This window comes from Jaculus jaculus, chromosome 17, assembly GCF_020740685.1.
Source record: "Jaculus jaculus isolate mJacJac1 chromosome 17, mJacJac1.mat.Y.cur, whole genome shotgun sequence".
Taxonomy (NCBI): Eukaryota; Metazoa; Chordata; class Mammalia; order Rodentia; family Dipodidae; genus Jaculus; species Jaculus jaculus.
In genome coordinates, this window is record NC_059118.1 from 27,208,893 (window position 1) to 27,236,514 (window position 27,622).

At 36.9% G+C, this 27,622-nt stretch overlaps 1 protein-coding gene across 1 annotated transcript in view; it reads right to left on the reverse strand.

The window, feature by feature from the left end:
- Stag1 (stromal antigen 1) overlaps positions 1–27,622 on the reverse strand; it is a 476,250-nt gene that overhangs the window by 73,062 nt on the left and 375,566 nt on the right. The window contains exons 16-21 of the mRNA XM_004664349.2: positions 23,531–23,634; positions 14,031–14,123; positions 13,853–13,942; positions 13,507–13,710; positions 12,584–12,654; positions 11,461–11,548 (exon numbers count right to left, since the gene is read on the reverse strand). Of these exons, the coding sequence (XP_004664406.1) occupies positions 11,461–11,548; positions 12,584–12,654; positions 13,507–13,710; positions 13,853–13,942; positions 14,031–14,123; positions 23,531–23,634 (650 nt within the window). The remainder of the gene's footprint in view (positions 1–11,460; positions 11,549–12,583; positions 12,655–13,506; positions 13,711–13,852; positions 13,943–14,030; positions 14,124–23,530; positions 23,635–27,622) is intronic.

Consider the following 27,622-nt stretch of genomic DNA (forward strand, 5'->3'; position numbering starts at 1 on the left):
CTGAACCTGGGGCTTACATTTTTCAGTTAGACTGCCTGTCCACCAAGCCCCAGTGATCTGGTCTCTATGACCCTCAGTACTGAGGATATAGGCATTTAAGGCGATGCCTAGCTGTTCATGTGGATACTGGGCATTGAACCCAGGTCCTTTGCTCAAGTAAGCTCTCTTACCACTGAGCAATCTCTTTGGCCCCTGTTCATTATTGTTCTTTTTTCTTTATTTAAAGAACCCAAGGGGCTGGAGAGATGGCTTAGTGGTTAAGGCCCATACTTGTGAAGCCTAAGGACCCAGGTTCAATTCTCCAGGTCCTATGTAGCCAGATGCAAATAGTGGCACAAGCATCTGAAGTGGCCAGAGGCTCTGGTGCACCCATTCTCCCTCTCTTTCTTCCTCTCTCTGCCTCTAATAAATAAGTAAAAATAAATCTTAAAAAAAGAAAGAATCCAGGTTTATTTAATTATTGGTTGTACTAGGGACTATACGCAAGACCTTCAGCATGCTGACCATGCACTCTACCCCAGCTAACTCCTTAGACCTCGTTAACTATTTTTTTGAGACACGGTTTCATGTACTCCAAGGTGGCCTTGAACTACTTCATCTTACAGCTTCCAAGGGCTGGAGTCAACAGCCATGTGCCAGCAAGCTAGACTTTATTAGCTTGGTGTGTGTGGTCACATGTGGGCATACATGTTGATGGCAGAGAACAGCTTCAGGCGTTGATCCTTGCCTTCTACCTTAATTTGAGGCAGGTCTCTCATTTATTGCTGAATTCCTCAGGCCAACTGGCCTGCTAGCTTACAGGGAGTTTCCCTAAATGTGCACTCCTCTAGGCAAGCATGACTCTTACCAACATATGGCCATAATCTATCCAAAAACAATAACCTGGATTAAGTTAAATTTAACCCCTATAATATATTCAGTCTGAATAATGTCATTTCCAGTTCATGATGATGGATTAAGTAACAGCATCTAATCTTCCCCGCAGTTCCTATTGAAACAGTTCAAAAGATATTTGGAAAAAAAGATCATACAAAAAGAAATTTGACATACAACAAGCATCACAAGGAATGGGTGTGAGAAAAGAAGGGGTGGGAAATAGTGGAAGCATAACCTGAGCTACCATAAATGCTAGAAGTATATTAGTAGCCAGAAAAGCAAAGAGAAGGAAAAGAATTTAAAATTTTATTTTGGGGCTGGAGAGATGTCTTAGCAGTTAAGCGCTTGCCTATTAAGCCTAAGGACCCCAGTTCGAGGCTCAATTCCCCAGGACCCATGAGAGCCAGATGCACAAGGGGGGCACACGCGTCTGGAGTTTGTTTGCAGTGGCTGGAAGCCCTGGCTTGCCCATTCTCTCTCTCTCTCTCTCTTTCTCTGCCTCCTTCTCTCTGTTGCTCTCAAATAGATAAATAAAAATAAACAAAAAAAATTTTTAAAAGCTTATTTTTAGTAGGTATGTCATAGCAAGGTGACAAATTACTTGAGGGCTGGAGAGATGGTTTAGCGGTTAAGGCATTTGCCTGTGAAGCCTAAGGAACTAGATTCAACTCCCCAGAGCCCACGTAAGCCAGATGCACATGCGTCTGCACTTCGTTTGCAGTGGCTAGAGGCTCTTGTGCACCCATCCTCTCTCCCTCCCTCTTTCTGTTATAAATAAATGAATAAAAAATTATTTGATATCTATTTTAGCTTATCATCAGAAAATAAAAATATCTATATAATATTCTATACAGATGTCATAAGACTTAAATATATGCAAAGACTTAAATTATATGCCTGGTACAGTGTAAGTAAAAATAAAAATTTTACAAATGCTTAGATGGCTCCAAAGTTAGTTGCAAATGATATAAGATTTCTTTCTTTCTTTTTTTATTTTTAATGTTTTTGGGGCTGAAGAGATGGCTTAACAATTGAGAAGCTTTCCTGCAAAGACTAAGGATACATGTTTGACTCCCCAGATTCCATGTAGGCCAGACATACAAGTCAATACATGTGGAAGGTACACACACGTCTGGAGTTAAACTACAGTGGTCAGAGGCCCTGGCACGCCAATTCTCTCTCTCTCATAAAAATGTGTTTAATTATACTATTTTGTTCCATTGTAAATAATATTTACAAAAATATTACAGATGTTCTTTACCAATTTTCAATTTTTAGGGACTGCTTGGAATTCTGAAAATGATACAATTTAGCAGAATTTAAATATTTTATTTTTTTCAGATGTTATTTAAGATGAGATTTAAGCCGGGTGTGGTGGCACACGCCTTTAATCCCAGCACTCTGGAGGCAGAGGTAGGAGGATCACCGTGAGTTCAAGGCCACCCTGAGACTACCGAGTTAATTCCAGGTCAGCCTGGACCAGAGTGAGACCCTACCTCAAAAAACTAAAAAAAAAAGGATGAGATTTAAAACTTAAACCTATACCAATAAGAAATAAGTAAAAATCAAAATAGAATAGGGTTAATTTTAAACATATTTTGCTTTAATTTTATTAAAAAAGTCTGTGAGGAGAGACTATAATAAATTAAGACACATGGTTTCTTCAAAGCAAATGTTTACTGTTATAAACTGGAATAACTTTTAATACTTTTTATATGTTAAAAATCCACTAGTACAGGAAAAGGCTTAAGTACATCCTACAGCATATTCTTACTACAAGTGCACAGGTGCTTGCCCTAGACAAATGTGCAAAATATGAGCAGCAATATAAATGCCCAAAGTACTGAGTTGTAATGATTTGAGTAAAACTGGAATCTATGAGTCTGTACTAAGTTAAAAAATAATTTAAAATAAAAATGAGTGAACAAATAAATGAGTTAGAAAGTCATCAGTAGAGAAATTATTCTACTATTATGACAGGCAAGAATTACAAGTGGATATAAAAGTATTACAATAAACTTTGTTAAGAAATAGCAGGGGGCTGGAGAGATGGCATAGCGGTTAAGCGCTTGCCTGTGAAGCCTAAAGACGCCGGTTCGAGGCTCGGTTCCCCAGGTCCCACGTTAGCCAGATGCACAAGGGGGTGCACGCGTCTGGAGTTCGTTTGCAGAGGCTGGAAGCCCTGGCGCGCCCATTCTCTCTCTCTCTCCCTCTATCTGTCTTTCTCTCTGTGTCTGTCGCTCTCAAATAAATAAATAAAAATTAAAAAAAAAAAAAAAAGAAATAGCAGGGCTGGAGAGATGGCTTAGCGGTTAAGTGCTTGCCTGTGAAGCCTAAGGATCCCAGTTCAAGGCTCGATTCCCCAGGACCCACGTTAGCCAGATGCACAAGGGGGCGCACGCATCTGGAGTTTGTTTGCAGTGGCTGGAAGCCCTGGTGTGCCCATTCATTCTCTCTCTGCCTCTTTCTCTCTGCCGCTCTCAAATAAATAAATAAAAATAAACAAAAAAAAAATTAAAAAAAAAAGAAATAGCAGTATTTATGTAGTTTCAAAGAATTTTCCTACAGATTATCTAATCTTTGAATTAAAAAAGACAATGGTAACTACATAGGAACAACTTGATAGACTCCACTGTAATCAAGTGAACACAGGAATAATTTTAGGAGTGAACATGTTGACATCATGTACTTCTTTCCTCCCCTTCCTTTTTTTGTTAGTGTGTATTTACTGTATAAAATAATGGGTTTTATTATGATATTTTCATACATGGATATAATGTACTTTGATCTTATTTACCTCCCTGTGGTCTTGATGTAAGGTACTGAGGACAGAATATCACTTTTGTTCATTCCTGCTATGAATCTGTAATCCAAATCCATGTATGTCACACATCATACAAAATGAATTGAGAAGATTATATAAAAGAACTAGTTTGTACTCTTCAAAATGTCAATGCCATGAAACACAAGGTTCCAGCTTAATGGAGACAACCAACTAAATACTCCATCGCTTTCTGGATTAGGTACGATTGGTAAGAAGAATACTTTTAATATTCTTGAATATTCAATAGTATACACAATAAATACAGAATTTACAAGTATGCAAATGTGAAAACTGATATTTTTTTGAAGGTGGTAGAGAAAGTATTTGTTTTTCTAATTTTAGAATATTTCTACAACTTAAAAAAGTTATGAGACTAGGTAAGTTCTTTTAAATTTTGGTCTTTTGGGCTGGAGGGATGGCTTAGTGGTTAAGGTATATGCCTGAAAAGACAAAGGACTCAGGTTTGATTCCCCAGTGCCCAAGCAAGCCAGATGCACAAGGGGGGTGCATGCATCTGGAATTTGTTTGAAGTGGCTAGAGGCCCTGGCACACCCATTCTCTCCCTCTTTTTCTCTCTCTCATTGTCTCTCTCTTACAATAAATAAATATTATTTTTTTTGGACTTTCACATATTCTAAAGCAGTAACATTTAAAGCATCTTTGGCATTGCAAGAAATAAGATTACTTTACCTACAAAAGCAAGCCCATCAGGATTACAGCAGATTATTCAACACAAACTTTTAAAGCCAGAAGGGCTTGGAGGGATATATTCCAAGTTCTGAAAGATAACAACTGTCAACCAAGGTTACTTTATCCTGCAAAGTTATCCATTCAAATAGATGGAGAAATAAAGACATTCCATGACAAAAGCAGGTTAAAGGAGTATTTGAAGACAAAACCAGCTCTACAGAAAATACTTGATAGAATCCTCCATGCTGAACAAAAGGAAAAGCACACATATAAGGAACCTAGAAAAAACAAGCTATACTCAAATACCAGTTAACAGAAGAGAGCACAGGTAGAACTAGTAACACACACACACACACACACAAATGGCAAACATAAATACACACCTTTCAATAATATCTCTTAATATCAACGGTCTCAATGCCCCAACGAAAAGACATAGATTTGCAGACTGGGTTAAAAAGCAGGATCCTACAATTTGTTGTCTCCAAGAAACTCACCTTTCTACAAAGGATAGACACTATCTTAGGGTGAAAGGTTGGAAGACGGTGTTTCAAGCAAATGGGCCTAGAAAACAAGCAGGGGTTGCTATCCTAATATCAGACAGGGTAGACTTTAGTCCGACGTTAGTCAAGAAAGATAAGGAAGGTCACTTTATATTGATTAAGGGCACACTCCAACAGGAGGACATTACAATCCTAAACATATATGCACCTAACATGGGGGCTCCCAAATTCGTCAAACAAACACTATTAGAACTAAGGTCACAGATAACACCAAACACAGTGGTGGTGGGTGACTTTAACACCCCACTCTCATCAATTGACAGGTCATCCAGGGAAAGAATAAACAGAGAGGCATCTGGACTAAATGAGGTCATAGAAGGAATGGACCTAACAGATATATACAGGACATTTCATCCAAAGGCTGCAGAATATACATTCTTTTCAGCAGCACATGGAACATTCTCTAAAATAGACCATATATTAGGACATAAAGCAAATCTTAACAAATTCAGGAAAATTGAAATAATTCCTTGCATTCTATCTGACCACAATGGAATTAAACTACAAATCAGTAGCAAGAAAGGCTATAGAGCATACACAAAATCATGGAAACTAAACAATACACTACTAAATGATGAGTGGGTCAATGAAGAAATCAAAAAGGAAATCAAAAAATTTATAGAGTCAAATGATAATGAGAACACAACATACCAAAATCTCTGGGACACAATGAAGGCAGTTCTAAGAGGTAAATTTATAGCCTTAAGTGCCTATATTAAGAAATTAGAAAGGTCGCAAGTAAACGACCTAATGCTTCGCCTTAAAGTCTTGGAAAAAGAAGAACAAGGCAAACCAAAAATTAGTAGACGGGAAGAAATAATAAAGATTAGGGCAGAAATTAATGAAATAGAAACAAAAAGAACAATCCAAAGAATTAATGAAACAAAGAGTTGGTTCTTTGAAAGGATAAACAAGATTGATAAACCCTTAGCAAATCTGACCAAAAGAAAGAGAGAAGAGACACAAATTAATAAAATCAGAGATGAACAAGGCAACATCACAACAGATTCCAGAGAAATTCAAAAAATCATAGGGACATACTACAAAAGCATATACTCCACAAAGTATGAAAATCTGAAAGAAATGGATGATTTCCTTGATCTATATGACCTACCTAAATCAAATCAAAATGAGATTAATCACTTAAATAGACCTATAACAAACATGGAGATCCTAACAGTTATCAATAATCTCCCAACTAAAAAAAGCCCAGGCCCGGAGGGATTCACTGCTGAATTTTACCAGACTTTTAAGGAAGAGCTAACACCATTGCTTCTTAAGCTTTTCCAGGAAATAGAAAAAGAAGGAATTCTACCAAACTCCTTCTATGAGGCCAGCATCACCCTGATACCAAAACCAAGCAAAGATAGAACAAAAAAAGAAAATTACAGACCAATCTCCCTCATGAACATAGATGCAAAAATTCTCAACAAAATATTGGCAAACAGAATACAAGAGTATATCAAAAAGATCATTCACCCTGACCAAGTAGGCTTTATCCCAGAGATGCAGGGATGGTTCAACATACGCAAATCTATAAATGTAATACATTACATAAACGGGTTGAAGGACAAAAATCACATGATCATCTCATTAGACGCAGAGAAAGCATTTGACAAAATCCAACATCCCTTCATGATAAAAGTCCTACAGAGACTGGGAATAGAAGGAACATATCTCAATATAATAAAGGCTATTTATGACAAGCCTACAGCCAACATATTACTAAATGGGGAAAAACTGGAAGCTTTTCCACTAAAATCAGGAACAAGACAAGGGTGTCCACTGTCCCCACTTCTATTTAATATAGTTTTGGAAGTCTTAGCCATAGCAATAAAGCAAGAGACACACATAAAAGGGATACAAATTGGAAAGGAAGAAATCAAGTTATCATTATTTGCAGATGACATGATTCTATACATAAAGGACCCTAGAGACTCTACTAGCAAGCTGTTAGAGCTGATCAAAACCTACAGCAATGTAGCAGGATACAAAATAAATACACAGAAATCAGTAGCCTTCATATATGCTAACAACAAACACACAGAGGATGAAATCAGAGAATCACTCCCATTCAAAATTGTATCAAAAAAAAAATAAAATACCTTGGAATAAACCTAACCAAGGAAGTAAAGAATCTCTACAATGAGAACTTTAAAACACTCAAGCGAGAAATTGCAGAAGACACTAGAAAGTGGAGAAACATCCCTTGCTCCTGGATTGGAAGAATCAATATTGTGAAAATGGCAATCTTACCTAAAGCAATCTACACATTTAATGCAATCCCTATCAAAATTCCAAAGGCTTTCTTCATGGAAATAGAAAAAACAATCCAAAAATTCATTTGGAATCACAAAAAACCTCGAATATCTAAAATAATACTGAGCAACAAAAAAGAGGCTGGTGTTATCACCATACCTGATTTTAACCTATACTACAGAGCCATAGTAACAAAAACAGCATGGTACTGGCACAAAAACAGACATGTAGATCAGTGGAACAGAATAGAGGACCCAGATGTAAGCCCAAGTAGCTATAGCCACCTGATATTCGATAAAAATGCCAAAAATTCTCATTGGAGAAGAGACAGCCTCTTCAGCAAATGGTGTTTTGAAAACTGGATAAATATCTGCAGAAGGATGAAAATAGATTCTTCTCTCTCGCCATGCACAAGAATTAAGTCCAAATGGATTAAAGACCTTAGCATCAGACCGGAAACTTTGAAACTGCTAGAGGAAAAAGTAGGGGAAACCCTTCAACATATTGGTCTTGGCAAAGACTTTCTGAATACAACCCCAATTGCTCAGGCAATAAAACCACAGATTAACCACTGGGACCTAATGAAATTACAAAGATTTTGCACCGCAAAGGACACAGTGAAAAAAGCAAAGAGGCAACCTACAGAATGGGAAAAAAATCTTCGCCAGCTATATATCTGATAGAGGATTAATATCTAGGATATACAAAGAACTCAAAAAGTTAAATAATAAGGAATCAAACAAGCCAATCAAAAAATGGGCTATGGAGCTAAATAGAGAGTTCTCAAAGGAAGAAATACGAATGGCATATAAGCATCTAAAAAAATGTTCTACGTCACTAGTCATCAGGGAAATGCAGATTAAAACTACATTGAGATTCCATCTCATTCCTGTCAGATTGGCCACCATCATGAAAACAAATGATCATAAATGTTGGCGGGGATGTGGAAAAAAAGGAACCCTTCTTCACTGCTGGTGGGAATGCAATCTGGTCCAGCCATTGTGGAAAACAGTGTGGAGGTTCCTAAAACAGCTAGAGATTGATTTACCATATGACCCAGCTATAGCGCTCCTAGGCATATATCCAAAGGACTCATCTCATTTCCTTAGAAGTACATGCTCAACCATGTTTATTGCTGCTCAATTTATAATAGCTGGGAAATGGAACCAGCCTAGATGTCCCTCAACAGATGAGTGGATAATGAAGATGTGGTACATTTATACAATGGAGTTCTACTCAGCGGTAAGGAAAAATGAAGTTATGAAATTTGCAGAAAAATGGATGGACCTGGAAAGTATTATACTAAGTGAGGTAACCCAGGCCCAGAAAGCCAAGCACCACATGTTCTCTCTCATATGTGGATCCTAGCTACAGATGACTGGGCTTCTGCATGAGAATGAAAATACTTAGTAGCAGAGGCCAGTAAGTTGAAAAGGAGACATAAAGGGTGGAGAAAGGAAGGGAGGAGGATACTTAATAGGTTGATATTGTATATATGTAATTACGATGATTGTAATGGGGAGGTAATATGATGGAGAATGGAATTTCAAACGGGAAAGTGTGGGTGTGGGGAGGGAGGGAATTACCATGGGATATATTTTATAATCATGAAAAATGTTAATAAAAATTAAAAAAAAAAAAAAAAGAAATAAGATTACTAAGAGAACTCCCTCATCCAGCACACTACTAACCACGAAGAGCAAGGCTAAAAAATGTATAGCTGCACTGGTTACCATGGAAAACAAATAGTCAAGCACATGATCAATACAGTCCCCCCAAATAGTTAGAGACTAAGTTTTAAAGTATTTGGAAAACATTAAGCATAATTAGAGATTAATAATAATAAATATTTTGTTAGTTTTATGATATCCTTGCTCTAAAAGATTATTTTCTCTAGAGTCTAATAAAAGCACACAGTTGGAACCTGAAAAAGCGAGCTTGCATGTTCAATTAAAAAAATCAGTTTAGGGCTGGAGAGATGGCTTAGTGATTAAGTGCTTGCCTGTGAAGCCTAAGGACCCCAGTTTGAGGCTCAATTCCCCAAGACCCATGTTAGCCAGATGTACAAGGGGGTGCATGAGTCTAGAGTTCATTTGCAGTGGCTGGCCCTGGCATGCCCACATTCTCTCTCTCAATTTCCCTCTGTCTGTAGCTCTCAAATAAATAAATAAAAATAAACAAAAAAAATAAATAAATAAAAGAACCAGTTTAGCAGCTGGGCATGGTGGCACACACCTTTAATTCCAGCACTTGGGAGGCAGAGGTGGGAGCATCACCAAGAGTTTAAGGCTACCTTGAAACTATATATAGTGAGTTCCAGATCAGCCTGGCTACAGTGAGACCCTACCTTGAAAAACAAAAACAAACAAAAAAAAATTAGTTTAAGTATGGAATTTTTGTGTTTCCAATACTAGGTATTTTAAAAGATGCTTCTATGAGCTGCTAACACACACAAAATCACAATCTAGTAGTCATACCTTAAACTTCTTCAAACTACTCTCTAAATACTTATCTTTATGCTCATATATTAATGCTAATCTCACTTTTGGTTAAGAACTTTTCTTTTCAGATGGTGGTGACCACTAAGATGACATAAATCTCACCAAAGTGCTGAGAAGATATGACAGTGGAGTATTCAGCACTAGGTGAGACATCTCTATCACATTCTCCAAAGCTCAGGAACCATTGTAGAAGAGGACAGGAAGGGGAAGACTACTTTGCAATACTGTCTCCCAGGCATGGTATTCATAGCCTCACAACGGCTGACACTACCTACACAAGGGAAAAGGGAGGAGAGTGGTGGGGATTATAATCATACTGTATTGTCTCTATGTATGAGAGTTGTCACTAAGTTTTAAAAAAGCCATCTCATCAGGTACATTAAGTTTACTAAGAGTGAGATTAAAAAAAAATGAATTCTTTTTTTTTTTTTAGATGAGGTCTTTCTATGTTTGCCCAGGCAGGTGGCTTTGAACTTCTGGGCTCAAGGATCCTCCTATCTCAAACTCTCAAGTTGCTGTAATAGTAGGTGTCACACCAGTTTTTGTGACCTATTTTTAATATGACATTATTATTTCGTTCTCCTGAAATTCTTATCATATTAGAGCAATAAAGTATCATTTACATATTTCACAGTGCCAAATAAAAATAATGACATAATCCTTAATATCACCTAAACAAGAAGTTCCAATTTGGGTCTCATGAGTGCCTGGGAGTGTACAAAATTCATGTTTCCTTTTTCATAAATTATAAGCTAATTATTCCACTCAAGTGTCATTAATAAGGCAAACTTTCTTGAGTTCTTATCCTTTGCACTCCAACTTGCGTGTGCATACAAAAGTTGTTAAACATGCAAAGCCTAAGGACCCATGTTTGACTCCCCAGATCCCATGTAAGCCAGAAGCACAAGGTGATGCAAGCACAAGGTTGCACGTGTACGCAAAGTGGCACATGCATCTGGAATTTGATTACAGTGGCTGGAGGCCCTGGTATGCCAATTCTCTCCCTCTCATAAAAAAGGTCAGTCTGTTGGGCCTGCCTCAAAAAAAAAAAGAAAGAAAGAAAAAGAAGAAGGCCATCAAACTATGGTTTTACTACAAAAATGAAGCTGTGCGTAAAGTCTGACAACCTTAATACCTAAAAAGGTACTTAGAATAGCCACAGTTCCTTTACATAATGAACTAAAAGCCTTAAAATTGCTATCATAGTAATATTTTTTCCAAGAAAAGCAATAATGACAGGGTCTCACTCAGTAATCTAAGCTATCCTAAACTCACTATGGAGATCAGGCTCATCTTTAAATTATGGATATTTGGGTTGGAGAGATAGCTTAGTGGTTAAACGCTTGCCTGTGAAGCCTGAGGACCCTGCTTGAAGGCTCAATTCTCCAGGACCCACGTTAGCCAGATGCACAAGGGGGCGCACGCATCTGAAGTTCGGTTTGTAGTGGCTGGAGGCCCTGGCATGCCCATTCTCTCTCTACATCTGCCTCTTTCTCTCTCTCTCTGTCACTCTCAAATAAGTAAAAATAAACAACAGAAAAGTTTTAAAAAATAAAGAAATTATGGATATTTGCCTGCCTCAGCCTTTCACGTACTGGAATTATAAGAATGGGTCACTATACTTAGTTTAACAAAGGAGGCAGTTGCATTAATGATTTATCAACTACTTTCTACAAAAAAAAAAACAAAAGATTTCAGAGAAGTTTAGCTTTCTAAAATGCAATGCAGAGTATTAATAAATTCCTACCTGTTCTGGCATAGCTCCATGTTCAATTCCAGTCTTCAATAATCTGTAGCAATTACCAAATAGATCCCATTTTGTGAGATCATGAGCACTACAACAAACAAACATATATTAACTTTATTCCTGATTGGAAGAAAATTTAATTTCATTTTCTTATAGCATGTATATATTATTTTGAAATACATACTGTGAAATAGCTAAAGAAATCAATAACAATCTTAACTTTTTTTCCCTTTTTCATTAAGTTGAAAAGAATGTGTTCAAATGTACCATGCACATGTTGTTTTACAGAATGTCACGATTGTGGGATGGCTAACTACAATTAGTTAACATATATCCTGCCTCACATATTTACTATTTTTTTGAGGTAGGGTCTTACTTTAGCTCAAGATGACCTGGAACTCACTCTTAACCTAGGTTGGTATCAAAATCACAGCAATTCTTCTATCTCAGCTACTTGAGTGCTGAGATTAAGGGTGTGTGCCACCATGTCTAGCTTCATCTCATATTTATGATCTTTTAAATATTTATTTATTTTCAATGGGGAGGGGAGGAAGAGAATGGGTACACTGGGCGTTATGTGGCTACTGGGGAATCAAACGCAGACTGTCAGGCTTTGCAGGCAAGTACTTTTAACCACTGAGCCATCTCTCCAGCCCCTTATGAATTTTTTATTTTGTGATAATATTTAACATCTACTCTCAGAAATTTTAAACACAACACACTGTTATTATTACAATCACTATTTTGTGTGGTAGAGTTCTTGAATTTATTTCTATCTAACTAAAATTCTGTACCATTTGACCAAGTTAACTCTCCACCAATCTTATGTCTTAGCAAGATTTCTAAAAGCCATCAGTTTAAAATTATCTATGAAATTCAATAAGCTTATCCATTTGTTCCACAACATGGATTGATTTAAACTTTTATAGTCCATTCATTACATTCATAAAAAACTCATACCTTCGTTAATTAAAAAGTAACAATGTAGTTGCAGAAGGTTTGAATAATAAAATAATGGCAATATCTCAATATTTCTCCCAAAATTCGCTTTGTTTTAAACATGTCAAACATTACAATGAGACAAATTTATGTTATTAAACCTATACTAAATACTATGACTTACTTATGGAATGAAGTTAGCCGCTTTAAGGTGGAAAGAACATTGTAAATATCGTCGTCATCTGCTTCTTCACCCTGTAATTTAAAAAGCAAGTATTTCATTCTTATAACTTCATTCAACTATAATGTAACTATAAATAAGTCCCCCCCTCACCCTTTCCTGCCTTCCTTCCTTTCTTTTCTGGGGACAGTGCTGGGGACTGAACAAGGGACATTATGCATGCATACCCCAGTTACCATTATGCTAGTCCTATCCCTGGAAATAATGTAATGAATATTTTGTTGTGTACTAGTTACTTCTGCAGCTTTAAAAAAAAAAAAAGTCACAGTGAAACATCATGGCATGTATGAAAAAAAAAAAAAGTTCAAATATAGCAAAAAAATTCTTTGAAAAATAAGCTTGGCAGGAGTGCCAAGCATAAGCCACAATAATTTCAGACTGTATTCCATAGACTGGGACGGGAGGGCCAAAAAAAAAAAAAAAAAAAAAAAAAGAGGAATTTCAGAAACAATTAGAAAAATAACCAGATGGAAAAGCTTCCTGCTTTTCCTTGTGCTAGCATACCACTGTTGAGCAAACATCTCTTACAAGAGCACATAATTTGCAAATTCTATTCATCAGCACATTATAATAATTTGGTAATTTAAAAATGCAAGTTGAGTCCCAGAAATAGGAAACAAAATGATATAAGAAAGAACAATTCTTATTGAGACTTCTCAAAGAAGAAAAAGAACTAAATATACAAAGCAAATTATAACTAAAGTTGGTCTTTATAGGATATACCACTGTAATAATGCTGCTAAGTTCCAAAAGGGGTAGAGAATTTTCTAGATTTTATTTTAAAATGGCAATGATCTATACGCTAGTATATTGTGAGTTATTATTAGCCGTAATTATTATATGCATTCATTAACTTTAGAACGGACCTCTTGCAACAGGTCTTCCACAGAATGATTGAATCGATCTACAAACTCATCAATCAGCTGGCTACGAGCGATATCAACTCTGTTCTGGATGGTGTACTCTTCACTGCATAAGATGCTGTAGGTTTTACTACATGCTTCAAGAACATCTGATTCTACATGTTTCTCCACGACAAATTTAATCTGTTTTAATAAAGCATCCAGATGCTGAGGAAGAAAAAAAAAAGCAGTGATATTTAGATTAATGATGAAAAATCAAAATTAGCTTATCAAGCCTGTATGATTACATGAAAATAAAATTTGGTTAACAGAGCAACTTTAATGGCAGAATGTCAATTTAGTGTCTTACCTTTTCCATTCTACCTGTGCTGTAGATTTCAAGATCAAAATACTGTGGAATTTGTAGCAGGTTTGCTACTTTCTCTGCATCCGCAGAATACTAGAAGTAGCAAGGAAAAAAGCAGTAAGTTACAGTACACAGAGGCAGTTACGTGGCATATTATCATAAAACCAAAAATGGCACATACCTTTGATAGTAACATAGGAAGTGTGATAATAAAATGCTCAGTCAATTTGTTTCTATCATCAATTTGAGTTTTCCTTTCTTTGGCTGTTAGCACCTAGAAATAAAGTGAAATGGTAAAAGGACTGTCATGTGCTAATTTATAAATCTAAAATGTCACACAGATAAAACATTAACAAATGACATAAAACAGAATTTTAAGAGTAACATAAACTACTGAAATAAATAAATCTTTTTTTTTTTTTTTTTTTTTGGTTTTTCGAGGTAGGGTCTCACTCTGGTCCAGGCTGACCTGGAATTAACTCTGTAGTCTCAGGGTGGCCTTGAACTCATGGTGATCCTCCTACCTCTGCCTCCCAAGTGCTGGGATTAAAGGCGTGCACCACCACGCCCAGCAATAAATCTATTTTTATGGAAGTATATTTAAGGTGCATTATTACTTTATTACATGGCAAAAATTAACTGCTACTTGTTTAACGTAAAAGTATTTCTATAAAACTATAATTACAAGTAGAAAAAATGGAACCCACTAAAAGATTTTCGGTTGAGTGTGGTGGCACACACTTGAGAGGCTGAGTTCAGCAGAATGGGAACTCAAGTGGAGCATGGAATACATAGCGAGATCATGTGTCAACAAAACAAAACAACAAAAACAGAAACAAAAACCAAGAAGCAAGCAAACCAATAAAATGAAAACACTAAAATTTCCCCCATGATTTTAATCTAAATGTAGCTAACAGTAATGTCTCCTATTTTGAACACATGCATAAAATAATGTTTTAATACTAGCAGAAGCTGATCAATTTTCATGAGTTTTTTTTTCAAGGTAGGGTCTCACTCTGGCTCAGGCTGACCTGGAATTCACTATGTAGTCTCAGGGTGGCCTCGAACTCACAGCGATCCTCCTACCTCTGCCTCCTGAGTGCTGGGATTAAAGGTATGCGCCACCACGCCCGGTCAATTTTCATGAATTTATAAAGCATACACTAATGACATATTTTGAGTTTCCTTGTAACTAAGCTCATAAATCTGTTAGGCAGGAATCCAGAGAGAGAGGTACAGCCTGTGTGTGGAACAAATTTAAGCTGATAATGCTCACTGCTTTATCCTGTATCCAACTTGTTAAACTATTTATAAGTGGTTCTAAAGGGAAAATACTGAAGTGCAAATTATGATTAAAATAGTCATTTCCCAAAGTTTTCTGCATCTTGTTATTATGCTAAAGGTATTTGTCATCAGAATGTTAATAGTGGGCCAGGCGTGGTAGTGCATGCCTTTAATCCCAGCAGAGGTAGGAGGATCACCGTGAGTTCAAGGTCACCCTAAGGCTACATAGTGAATTCCAGGTCAGCCTGGGCTAGAGTGAGAGCCTACCTTGAAAACCCAAAAACCAAAACCAAAACCTAAACAAAACAAAGTTAATGGTTTCACAGAAATAGAATAGAAACATTCTATCATAAACTGGAACTATAGAAAGGAGAACTCCAATGTTAAAAGAGTATGTGAGAGATGATGCTTCTTGTCTGATTAGTTTTGCATTAAATGATTAGAGAGAACATACACTAAGTAGAAGATATGTTAAAGAATATATTCAGGATATGGAGTTCTGAAATTTATTTGACTATAAAAGGCTCAAGACACTGATTTCAGGAAATAGCCACTTTTTGCTTAAATGATAATTATAACAGGTATTCTAATCATCTAAACTCATTTAAGTCTTTACAATAACACTGATGAGATGGCATAAATAGCATGAAACCTGTGAAGAAGTAATTTGCCAATTAGAACAAAACTTTATGTATATTTTTCTCTTGAATAAAAAACATTTCTAATAATCTATCCCAGTGACATACCTTGCAGAGAATATGACATTATGTATATGTACATACATATGTATGTATTTCACAGAACTTTATTTATAGTAGCAAAAACCTACCATCAGGCTGAAGAGATGGCTCAGTGGTTAAAGTGCTTGCTTGAAAAGCCTAGGGGCCCTAGTTTGATTCCCCAGTACCCACATAATGCCAGATATACAAGGTGGTGCATGCATCTGGAGTTTGTTTTCAGTGGCTGGAGGCCCTGGCACGATCATTCTCTTTCTTTACCTCTTTCACTCTCTCACAAATAAACAAATAAAATATTAAAACAAACATACTGCTAATACAAATGACAGTTAACAGACTACTTCCAGTAGTGTATCCATATATATAATATATACAACAATAAGATAACTGGGGTAGCTAAATAAACATATGGTATACCTAAGAAAAACTGTTAAATAGAAGAAATGGACAAAACAGTGTATAAAATAAGTGACCCCTTTTTTTTGGGGGGGGTTTCAAGGTAGGGTCTTACTCTAGTCCAGGCTGACCTGGAACTCACTATGTACTCTCAGGGTGGCCTTGAACTCATGGCGATCCTCCAAATGTTGGGATTAAAAGCATGTGCTACCATGCCCGGCTTTTAAGTGATATCTTAATGAAGAAAGACTGATAGGTAATAAAGATGGGGTAATACATACACATATGTATGTATTTATCAGCATTTGTAAAACAAAAACACTTGAAGAATGAAGTACAGACAAAAGTAGTTACTGTTAGGAATGAGGAATAAGGTGGAAAAGAATTTTAAATTATCTTTTCTGTATGGATCTGACTTCCCTAAGTATTATAAATGTTTTACTTATTTCAAAAACTTAATAGTAGAATAATACTTAGGTATTTCTCATCTTTATCTAGTATACTTGTCTAGAAGAAACGATAACCTATTAGTAATAAACAAACTTAGTATCCTAAACTTGATCTTTAACAGTTTCTATTGAAAGGAACCATGGCTCATTACAGAATTGGCTCATTGTTGTGCTAGGACTCTCTCACAGTATATACTCTCTGGTATTTACACCCTTGGTAGAATCTTTTCCCACAATGGATTGTGTTATAAATAGTATATTATAGAAAAATATGTAATTATAATTTTCAATTTTTTGACTGTATTTGATGCTGTAAATGAACTCCAGACACATGCGCCACTTTGTGCATCTGTCTCTGAGTGGGTACTGGGGAAATGAACCTGTGCCCATATACATATAATTTGCAAATGAGTGTCTGTAACTGCTGAGCCATCTCCCCAACCCATTTATTTATTTATTACTTTTGAGGTAGAGTCTCACTCTAGCCCAGGCTGACCTAGAATTAAACTCAGACTGGCCTTGAACTCAGTGACACTCCTACCTCAGCTTCCCAAGGGCTGGGGATTAAAGGCATATGCCATCATGTCCAGGAGAGAGAATGAATATGGGCTTGTGAGGACCTGCAGCTGCTGCAACTGAACTCCAAACACATGTGCCACTTTACGCATCTGGCTTTATGTGGGTACTAAGGATCAAACCTGGGTCATTAAGCTTTGTAGGCAAGCACCTTAATTGCTGAACCATATCTCCAGCTCCCCCATTTATTTATTTATTATTATTATTTTTTTTTCGAGGTAGGTCTCACACTAGCCCAGGCTGACCTGGAATTCACTATGTAGTCTCAGGGTGGTCTTGAACTCATGGTGATCCTTCTACCTCTGCTTTCTGAGTGCTGGGATTAAAGACATGTGCTACCATGCTTGGCTCCAATTATTTTTATTATTATTTTTTATTTGAGAGAGAGAGAGAAAGAGAGGGAGAGGGAACAGAGTATTGCCATACCAGGGCATCAGTTACTGCAACTGAATGGCAGAAGCTTGAGCCACCTAGTGGGCATGTGTGACCTTGCGCTTGCCTCACCTTTGTGTCTGGCTAATGTGGGATCTGGAGAGTAGAACGTGAGTATCTAGGCTTTGTAGGCAAGCGCCTTAACTGCTAAGCCATCTCTCCAGCCCTCCAATTATTTTTATTATAAAGCCTTTTTGCAGTACTGGGAAATGAACCTAGGCCCCTTCCATATGCTAGGTAAGTGCTCTAGCTCTGGGCGATATCCCCAGCATGATACTGTGATTTTTAAGGCTTAGGCCATTAAAAACACAGAAGTGGTCAATTTACTATCTCTTCAATCATTGATTCTGGGAAATGTCAGCAATCTTACCATGAGAACAATCAAATATTCCTATGAAGAGGCCATGTATACACCCTCTAAGCTATTCTACTATCTAGGCACTACAAACTTGTTAGCCACTGTTTGAGTCATGGTAGATGTCTATTCTGCTGTCTTAATGAACCTTCAGGTACTAACGATGTGGTTAATCTCTTAACTGTTACACTATAAGGGATGATGAGCAAAATAACAGCTAAACCATTAATGAATTTATAATACATACAAACTGTATGAAGGCTTACTGTTTTAAGTCCCAAAACTTTGGGTGTAATTTGCTACACAGCATCAGATTATCACTCAAGCAAAAGAGTAGAAAGTAAATCTGGGGCAACAATTTGTAAGATCCTTGAAAACACTAGAAATTAGCCCAAAGAGGCATTTACTTGTCATAGAGCAATTCATCACCATTACAGAGTCTATGATTTTAACAGATTAACAATAAAAGTTAATCTGTTAATATTAAACAGTAACTTCTAAATATAACTTTTCATAGTTCTTCAAAAATGTTCATTTATATATAGCTTACAAAAGTAATCCAAATAATTATATTACATATTAATTAATTATACATTAATTATATTGATAAATACATCTGGCATGTCTATATGCCCTTTAAATTTATTAGTCTACTTCCATATTCTAAATTTGGCTAATTGATTTCCTGTTGTTTCATTTACTACATTGTTCTTTCCCAGTGCTTCCTCTAGTAGTTAGCTCTGGAAAGTTGATTATATTCAAATTCTTCCTCCCACACCCTGCTAAAGAATATTTTTAAGGTGCTCTCAATGGTGCTAAGCTTAATCGGTAGGTTCAAATGATCTCAGATAATTTTTCTACCATGAAGTTCCCCATCAACTTCTTAAGTAATTCATGGCACTGATGACTACTGCCTAGATTTACTATTTCATTTGGGTGATAAACTAGGAATATTTAAATTCTACCACTTCTATTAAAAAAGTTTACCTTACCATCTATTCACTGTCTAGAAATCAATCTAAAAAAACTAAATATTATGTGATATGATGCAATATTAAAAATAAAATATTAAAAGAGAGACTGATTGAGATGGGGAGAGGATATGATAGAGAATGGAGTTTCAAAGGGGAAAGTGAGGGGAGGGAATTACCATGGGATATTTTTTATAATCATGGAAGTTAATAAAAATTTGAAAAATAAATAAATAAATAAAAAATATTATTCTTGTCAACTTAAAAATCTGTAACTTTATCTAACCACGCTTTTAGAAATGATGTTTAGGTTACAAAAAATTTATGAACAGCCGGGCGTGGTGGCGCACGCCTTTAATCCCAGCACTGGGGAGGCAAAGGTAGGAGGATCAACGTGAGTTCAAGGCCACCCTGAGACTACATAGTGCATTCCAGGTCAGCCTGGGCTAGAGTGAGACCCTACTTTGAAAAAAAAAAATTTATGAACAGAAAAATTAAAAAGTGATATGAAATAATAGAAATCACAAGAAAAAATTTTTTCATGACTCACATTCTCAACTGAGAAAGGAATATGAAAACCACCAACTCTTACTGTTGAAACTTTTATTTCTATGTACAAATCCTTCATTTTGTTTTATGTATTTGAGACTCTATTCCTAGAAATCTTTATGTAAACAACTGCATTTATCTAGTGTATCTTTATAAAATACCTTTATCTTTATAAAAGTATCATTTTTTTCTTTTGAGGTAGGGTCTAACTGTAGCCCAGGCTGACCTTGAAGTCACTCTGTAGCTCCAGGCTGGCCTCAAACTCACCGTGAACCTCTTACCTCTGCCTCCTGATAGCTGGGATTAAAGGCATGGGCCATCATACCCTATTTACAGAAATATTTTTAAATTTTTTTATTTGTTTGAGAGAAAGAGGCAGACAGACAGAGAATGAGAATGGGCACATCAGGGCCTAGTGCCACTGCACATTGACTTCAGACACATGTACCACCTTGGGCATCTGGCTTTACATGGGTACCAGGGAACTGAACCTGAGTTCTTTGGCTTTGTAGGCAAGTGCCTTAACTGCTAAGCCATTTCTCCAGCCAAAGTATCTATAGAGTACCTTTATATATTTAAAATACCTTTATCTTTATAAAATGTCAGCTATTGATTCTTGTAATATACTTGTCTTAAAGGAATATTAGTATCTGTCTGATAGTAATTAACTTCTTTTGCTTACTTGTGGTTATTAATGTCATAGTATCCTGTTACCATCTTTTACTTTAAACAAATTTCTATCATTAAATCTGATTCAGGCTGACATTTTCTACATTCAAATCCATTATGATTTTTGATATGGCTAAATATATGCTAGTCATTTTCTCTCCATTACTTTTGTGTCTTACTTACACCCTTTCTTAAAAAAAACTATGTATTTATTTGACAGAGGAAGAGAGAGAGAAAGAGAAAGAAAGTGCAAGTGCAGGCATGCCAGGGCCTTCAGCCACTCCAAACGAACTCCAGATGCTTGTGCCCTCTTGTGCATCTGGCTAACATGGGTCCTGAGGATTCAAACCCAGGTCCTTTGGCTTTGCAGGAAAATGCCTTAATCACTAAGCCATTCCTCCAGCCCTTACTTACATCCTTTTGGTTTCTCCTTTATATTTTCTTTGGTGGTGTACTTTTTTTTTTTTTTTTTTTTTTTGTTTCTTGAGGTAGGGTTTCGCTTTAGCCCAGGCTGACCTGGAATTTACTATGTAGTCTCAGGGTAACCTCGAACTCATGGTGATCCTCCTACTTCTGCCTGCCGAGTACTCAAGGCATGCACTACCATACCCGGCTTTAAACATGTTTTTAGTATATGACTATAATTCCTCTTAACTTTTTCTTTTTAGAAATGAATGATTGCTTTAGGTTTTACAATATGTATCCTTTACTTCCAACTTATTTCAGGTTATTGCTGAATTAACTATAGCAGTGATAGTTCCCTGTCCTTTTTTCCACTGGGGGGGTCCACATATAATATTTCTATATATTAACAATTTCATCACAATAGTGCTATAATGATTTAAATTATTTTATATCCCAATGAAGAAATTAAGAGAAGGAAAAATACATATGTATCCAGCTGTTTATCTGTACGTAACCCAGTTTGGCCTTGAACTCCTTTTGCTTCAGTTAAATTCTGGGATTATAAACATGTGCCACCATGTCCTGCTATACAGCCATTTATATAGATTATAGTTACAATATAGTGATAGTTCTACTATTTAAAAGCATTTCTTTCTTTCTTTTCAAGGTAGGGCTTCACTCTAGCTCAGGCTGACCTGGAATTCACTATGTAGTCTCAGAGTGGCCTCAAACTCATGGCAATTCTACCTCTGCCTCCCGAGTGCTGGGATTAAAGGTGAGTGCCACCATGCCTGGCTGAAAACCATCTCTTTATAAGGTAGGTTCTAGCAACACATTCTCTCAATCTTTCTTTTTTGATTTAGAACTGGCTTTATTGGGCTGGGAGATGGCTCAGCAGTTAAGGCTGCTTTCATACAAAGCCAGCAGGTCCAGGTTCAATTCTCCAATATTGATGTAGCCAGATGCACAAAGTAGAATACACATTTGGAGTTTGTTAGCAGTAGCAAGAGGCCCTGGTGTGCCCATAATCTCTACCCCCCACATGCTCACAATAAATAAATTAAAAAATTAAAAAGAAGTGGTTTATTACACCTTCATTTTGAAAGAATTTTACTGGCTTTAAAATTCTTGGTTGGCAATTTTCTTTTTCCACTTGTGACTTTCACTGTTCAAATAAGGAGAAATCCTACTGGCTTGAGATACTTAAACACAATTGATCCCAATTATTAACTAACCAGTAGCATACTCAAAAACAGTAGAGAATTGTAGAACCACAAGCTAAAAATCAAGGATAAAATTTTTTAAAAGTATTTTATTTATTAATTTGAGAGAGAGGAAGAGAGAGGGAAAAAGAGACAGGAAAATGCTGATAGAGAAGAATGAGCATTCCAAGACCTCCAGCCACTGCAAATGAATTCCAGGTGCATGCACCTTGTACTCTGGCTTATGTGGGTATAGGGGAATTGAACCTGGGTCTTTAGGCTTCGCAGGCAAGTGCCTTAACTGCTAAGCCATCTCTCCAGCTCAAGAATATTTTTTTTTTTTTGAGCAGGCATATCAGAAGTCACACACATGGATCAAGTAAAATAATAATATTCAAACTGAAGGCAATTCTTGTCTGACTTACTTATAATTGAGTTCTCTAAGGTTACCCATTCAAACAGAGATGTGTGGAGATCTTGACTAATCCTTTTAAAGGTTTCTGATTTTTGTGATTTTTCCAATTAAACTTCTGGTTGGCTTACTAATCTTACAAACTGGATCAACTACCTTATGTCATCAAAATGATAGATTTCTGCTGTCTATTTCTATTCTACATATTTTTGTTAACTTCTAGTTAACAAACTATGTGCTTTTTACCATTTGTCCATATTGAATATATTATCAGTGGGAAAAGCTGCTGTGATATGCAACCAGTGCTAATTTGGCAAACCCAAGATATGAAAAGCTATAAAACACCTGCTGCTTTTACTTGTAACTCATTTATTTTATTAATTTATTTGGGGGGGGCATGCACATGCTATGGCCCACATACAGAGGTCAAGGACTACTTTAGGTACTGGTCCTTGCCTTCCATCTCTTACGTACCATAGATTAGCTAGCTCACAAACTGCTGCATAATTCTTATGTCTCCACCTCTCTTCTCATCCTAGGGGTGTTGAGATTACAGATGCCAGCACTAGAGCATCTCACTTTAAGTGGCTTCTGGGGATTTGAACTCAGATACTTATAGCAAGTGTTTATCCACTGGGCCATCCTGAGCTTTAATGGTATGGCCCCAGCTGTCATGACACTTCCTGTCTTCTCAGTCCCAGGATTACAGGCATACATGCATCTTTATGCCCAACACTGTATCAGTTTATAAAGACAAAATACTACTCAATTTATTTTTATATTTGAAGAATTTTGGCTCTTTGACAAAATGTTTCAGTTTTTATGTTTATTTTTGCAGAAAGAACTTGCCCACCTCTTGATACCAAAGGAAAAGATACTCTCTACAATGGTGATTATCAAAACTCATCTAAATGAAGATGCATGTGCACCAATACTCATGTACCCAAAGATTACAACCTTTCCAAATAGTTTCCCTGAGTCTTTATGTATTTTTAACAGAGCATTATAAAAGCACTATAACAGAAGCAAGCACAGATACTATGGGAGCATGAAAAGAACATTCTATTTAAAAAACCTGAGTATCAGACACAATATAAAGATGAAGCATAAGGCATGTATTATTTAGAAAAATTCCATGTTTTTAGACATACAAACACCACTAAGATTACCAAATGTTTTTAGACAATAACTTTTAGTTATTATATTAGGAGCTTTACTATAGATTTCTCACTAATTTAACTTACTCTCTTGCCGGTACCCCTTCCCACTGGAGGATGTGCCTCAGCAGCTTGACGTATTGTGCAAACCATTAGCTCTATAAGAGCACTTTCTTGACGGTCAGACATTGCTATGGTGAAACAAAATATACTAATATAAGTAGACAGTTTTTATAATTACCAGATATAAAAATGAATACAAGGATATACTAAAAAGCTGCAAGCAAATATTACTGATTAAACAAAAGAAATTAGGTTTGTGGTTTTTCTTTTTTAAATTTATTTATTGTCAAAAGAGAGAGATAGAATGAATATAAAAGAGAATGGGTGTGCCAGGGACTTTAGCCACTGCAAACAAATTCCAAATGCATGTGCCACCTTGTACATCTGGCTTTATGTGTGTACTGGGGAATCAAACTTGGGTCATTGGGCTGTGTAGGTAAATGCTTTAGCCACTGACATCTCTCTCCAGCCCCTATACTTTTCTTATTTTCTTTTTAAAAAGTAATATGTAGTTGCTGTTTTAAGTCAAACAAAAGAGGTCTATAACCTAAGAACTCTAGTCTTTTCCTTATTCATGTCTTTTTCAATGCCCTACTTCTAAGTTAGGAATGCTAAAATTAAAATATAATCCCTTACATATCATTTCAAAGCTTACATAATAGGGAGTTGTGAGCTGGACATGGAAGCACATGCCTTTAATCCCAGCACTGGAGAGGCTGAGTTAGGAGGGTCATTGTGAACTCAAGGTCAGCATGGGTTAGAAAGAATCCCTGCCTCTAGAGTTCCCTGGTTCCACACCCCCAGCTCCCTCCTGCAGCTGGCTTGGGGCTGTTTGGACCCTGTGAGCTTGATGCAGAAGCAGGCCCTTTGCTCTGCCTTCTGATTGAAGTGCCCTGGGACCTCAATTACTGGATACCCTGGGAGGGTGTGCACAGCATGGAGTAGGCCAGATCCCTGTTCCCTGCCTCCTCCAGGTTCCCTGGTCCCAGTAGCTCCCCTGCGCCTGGCTTGGGGAGGCTTGGTCCCTGTGTGGGGGCTCTGGAAGCAGACCTTTTGCTCTGGTATCCTGACTGGCTGCTGGGTCCCGACATTCAGAGGGTTCACTACAGGAGCAGGCCTCTTGCCTCTGGCTCTCTAGCTTCCTCAACCAGTGATTCCCCTGAACTGAAGAGTGCTTGCAAGTGGAGTGAGTAGGCCAGAGCTCCCAGTTCCCCAGGTTCCTTTGATGTACGTGCAGTCTCCACAATCTGCACATCTGTGGTTATAACCCCACTGTACATCAATCACATCTACATTAAAACCAGAGCATGCTCTGGAGATCCTACAAGGACATAAACTTGCTTCCTCCTCAATAGAATAAAGTGTCTCCTCAAGATGGGTAGATCACAATGCAAAAAAGCCAATGAAAGTCAGAAAACTGAGATCCCTCTCAAGGATGCCTCATGCCACAATGGAAGCCTCCAATGAAATCAGAGAGAAATCAACATTAATTCAATCCCAAAATGAAAACACAACCACCAATGAGACCCTGATCAAAAGAATTGCTGAACTGGAAGCAAACCATCAAAAAAACAATAATTGTAACAATGAAAGTGAACAAAATCGTCTCTTAAGAGTGTTCAGCTTAAAAAAAAAATTACATTTATTTTTTATTTTAAAGGGAGGGGGGAGGGAGGGAGGGAGAGGGAGAGAATGGTTGTTCCAGATCATTGCAAACAAAATCCAGATGCATGCACCACCTTGTGTATCTGGCTTACATGGGTACTGGGGAATAGAACTTGGGTCCTTAGGCTTCATAGGCAAGTACCTTACCCAGTAACTCACCTCTCCAGCCTGTGTTCATCTTTTGACAGTAGGCTCAACTTGATTAAAGAAAACATTACAACCCTCAAAAGATATATGAATGAATTGAAGGTGAGTCAAGAAATGGACGATCTCAATAACCAGCTCATTAAGCTTGGTGAAGATGTGATCAACTGTAAGAATGAATTCCAGGAAGCATCAAGAAAGTCAGAATTCAAACTGAAATTGTACCTCAAAAAAGAGATGGACACAATGCAAAATAACACAACAGAAAATAAAAACCAAACAGAAATTATAAAAACCTCTCTAGAATCCCTCACAGAGTTACTCATGTGGAAGATAGAACCTCTGACCTGGAAGACAAGACAGAAGAAATTGATTGGGAGGCCAAAAACTTTGCTAAGTTCAAAATATCAAGTGAATAGAATATGAGGAAACTGTGGTATGCCCCAAAATGACCAAACATCCAGATCATGGATATACCAGAAGGAGAGGAAATTCAGGCTATAGGCATAGAATATATTCAACAAAATTATTGAAAGAAAACTTTACCAATCTCTCTCCTATCCAGATACAAGAATCCCAAAGAACACCAAACAGACAGGACCAAAGAAGAAGCACTCCAAAGCACATAACTGTAACTCTTAACAAAGAAAACAAAGAGAGTGCTAAAAGCAGAAAGAGAGAAACAACTCACTACATACAAAGGCAATCCCATCAGTATTACCTCAGATTTCTCAAAGTAAACTCTGAAAGCCAGAAGGGCATGGAATGGAACACTTCAAAGTTGTAAGCTTTTTGCCCATTTTTCTACCTTTTTTATTCACTTATGAAAATTCTCTTATGTTAAGGGTATTGACCTTTAATTGTTGAGTGGCATGTATGTTTTCCCTCAGTTTGTTCTCTCTTGTCTAACCTTATGGAATCTCTCTTTTTAAGGCAGGGTCTCACTCTAACCCAGGTGAATCCAGGAACTCATTCCACAGCCCTGGCTGGCCTTGAACTCACAGCTACCCTTCTACTTCAGCTTCCTGAGTGTTGAGATTAAAGGTGTGAGACACCTGGCTATATGGAGTCTTTTGTTAGGAAAACTTGATGAATATTTACAAAGTTACATCTGTCTCCTTTCGTTTTATAGCTCTGGGTTTCTTAAGTTGTCCTCAAAGAATTCTCTGTCCTAGAGACTAAATATTTTCTTCTTATTATTTTTTTTTATTTGTAATGAGAGAAGAAGAAGAGAGAGAGGGAGGGAAGGAAGAGGGAGTGAAGAAGGGGGAGGAAGAGAAGGGGAGTGAAAGGAGAGAGAGAGGGAGAGGGAGAGGGACAAGGAGAGACAGAGAGAATGAATATGGTTTTTTTAGGGCCTCTAGCCACTGCAAACAAACTCCAGATGCACACAGCACATTTTTCATCTGGCTTTACATGTGTACTGGGAAAGTGAACTTGGGTTTGTTAGGCTTTGCAGACAAGTGCCTTAACCACTGAGCAATCTCTTCAGCCTGAGAAATATATTATTTTCTTTTAATTCCTTTCTCTTTTGCTCTTCTTCATTTTACCCTTTGTCTGTACTGATCACTCACATTCCTATCTTTAACCTGCTTGGCAACTTATTTAGACTGGTATTTAGGACATCTGATACTCAATAGTCAATTATGCTTTTCAACTACTGTTATATAATCCAGCGTTTCTTACTGTTGTGAAGTGCCATTTAAAAAAAAAAAACAAGTTTTAGGCTCTCATTTATAGTTAAATAGTCTTAAGTATATTCCTTATTTAGTTTGGTAATTTACTTGTAATTTTTATGACTATTCATTATGGTTTTGAATAGGAGATTAAGACTAATTTGTTAAAATATAAAATTAAAAAGTTAAAAAATAAAAACTCAGTATGTAACATCATTCCACACATCCGAGTAAACATGATGCCCCATCCAATTCTTTCCCCTAATATTGTGGGCGAATTCCTCAATATTCTTTTTTTAATTTAATTTTTAAAACTTATTTATTTATTTATTTGAGAGAGTTAGAGAAAGAGAGAGAGAGAGAGAAGAAGAGAGAGAGAAAATGGGCACACCAGAGCCTCCAGCCACTGCAAATGAACTCCAGAGACATGTGGCACCTTGGGCATCTGGTTTATATAGGTCCCAGGAAATCAAACCAGGGTCCTTTGGCTTTGCAGGCAAATGCCTTAGCCACTAAGCCATCACTCCACCCTCCTCAACATTCTTATTTATTTCAGAGAGAGAAAAAACAGAAAGGCAGAGAGTGAGTGAGTATGGGCACATCAGGGCCTCCTGCTACTGCAAATGAACTC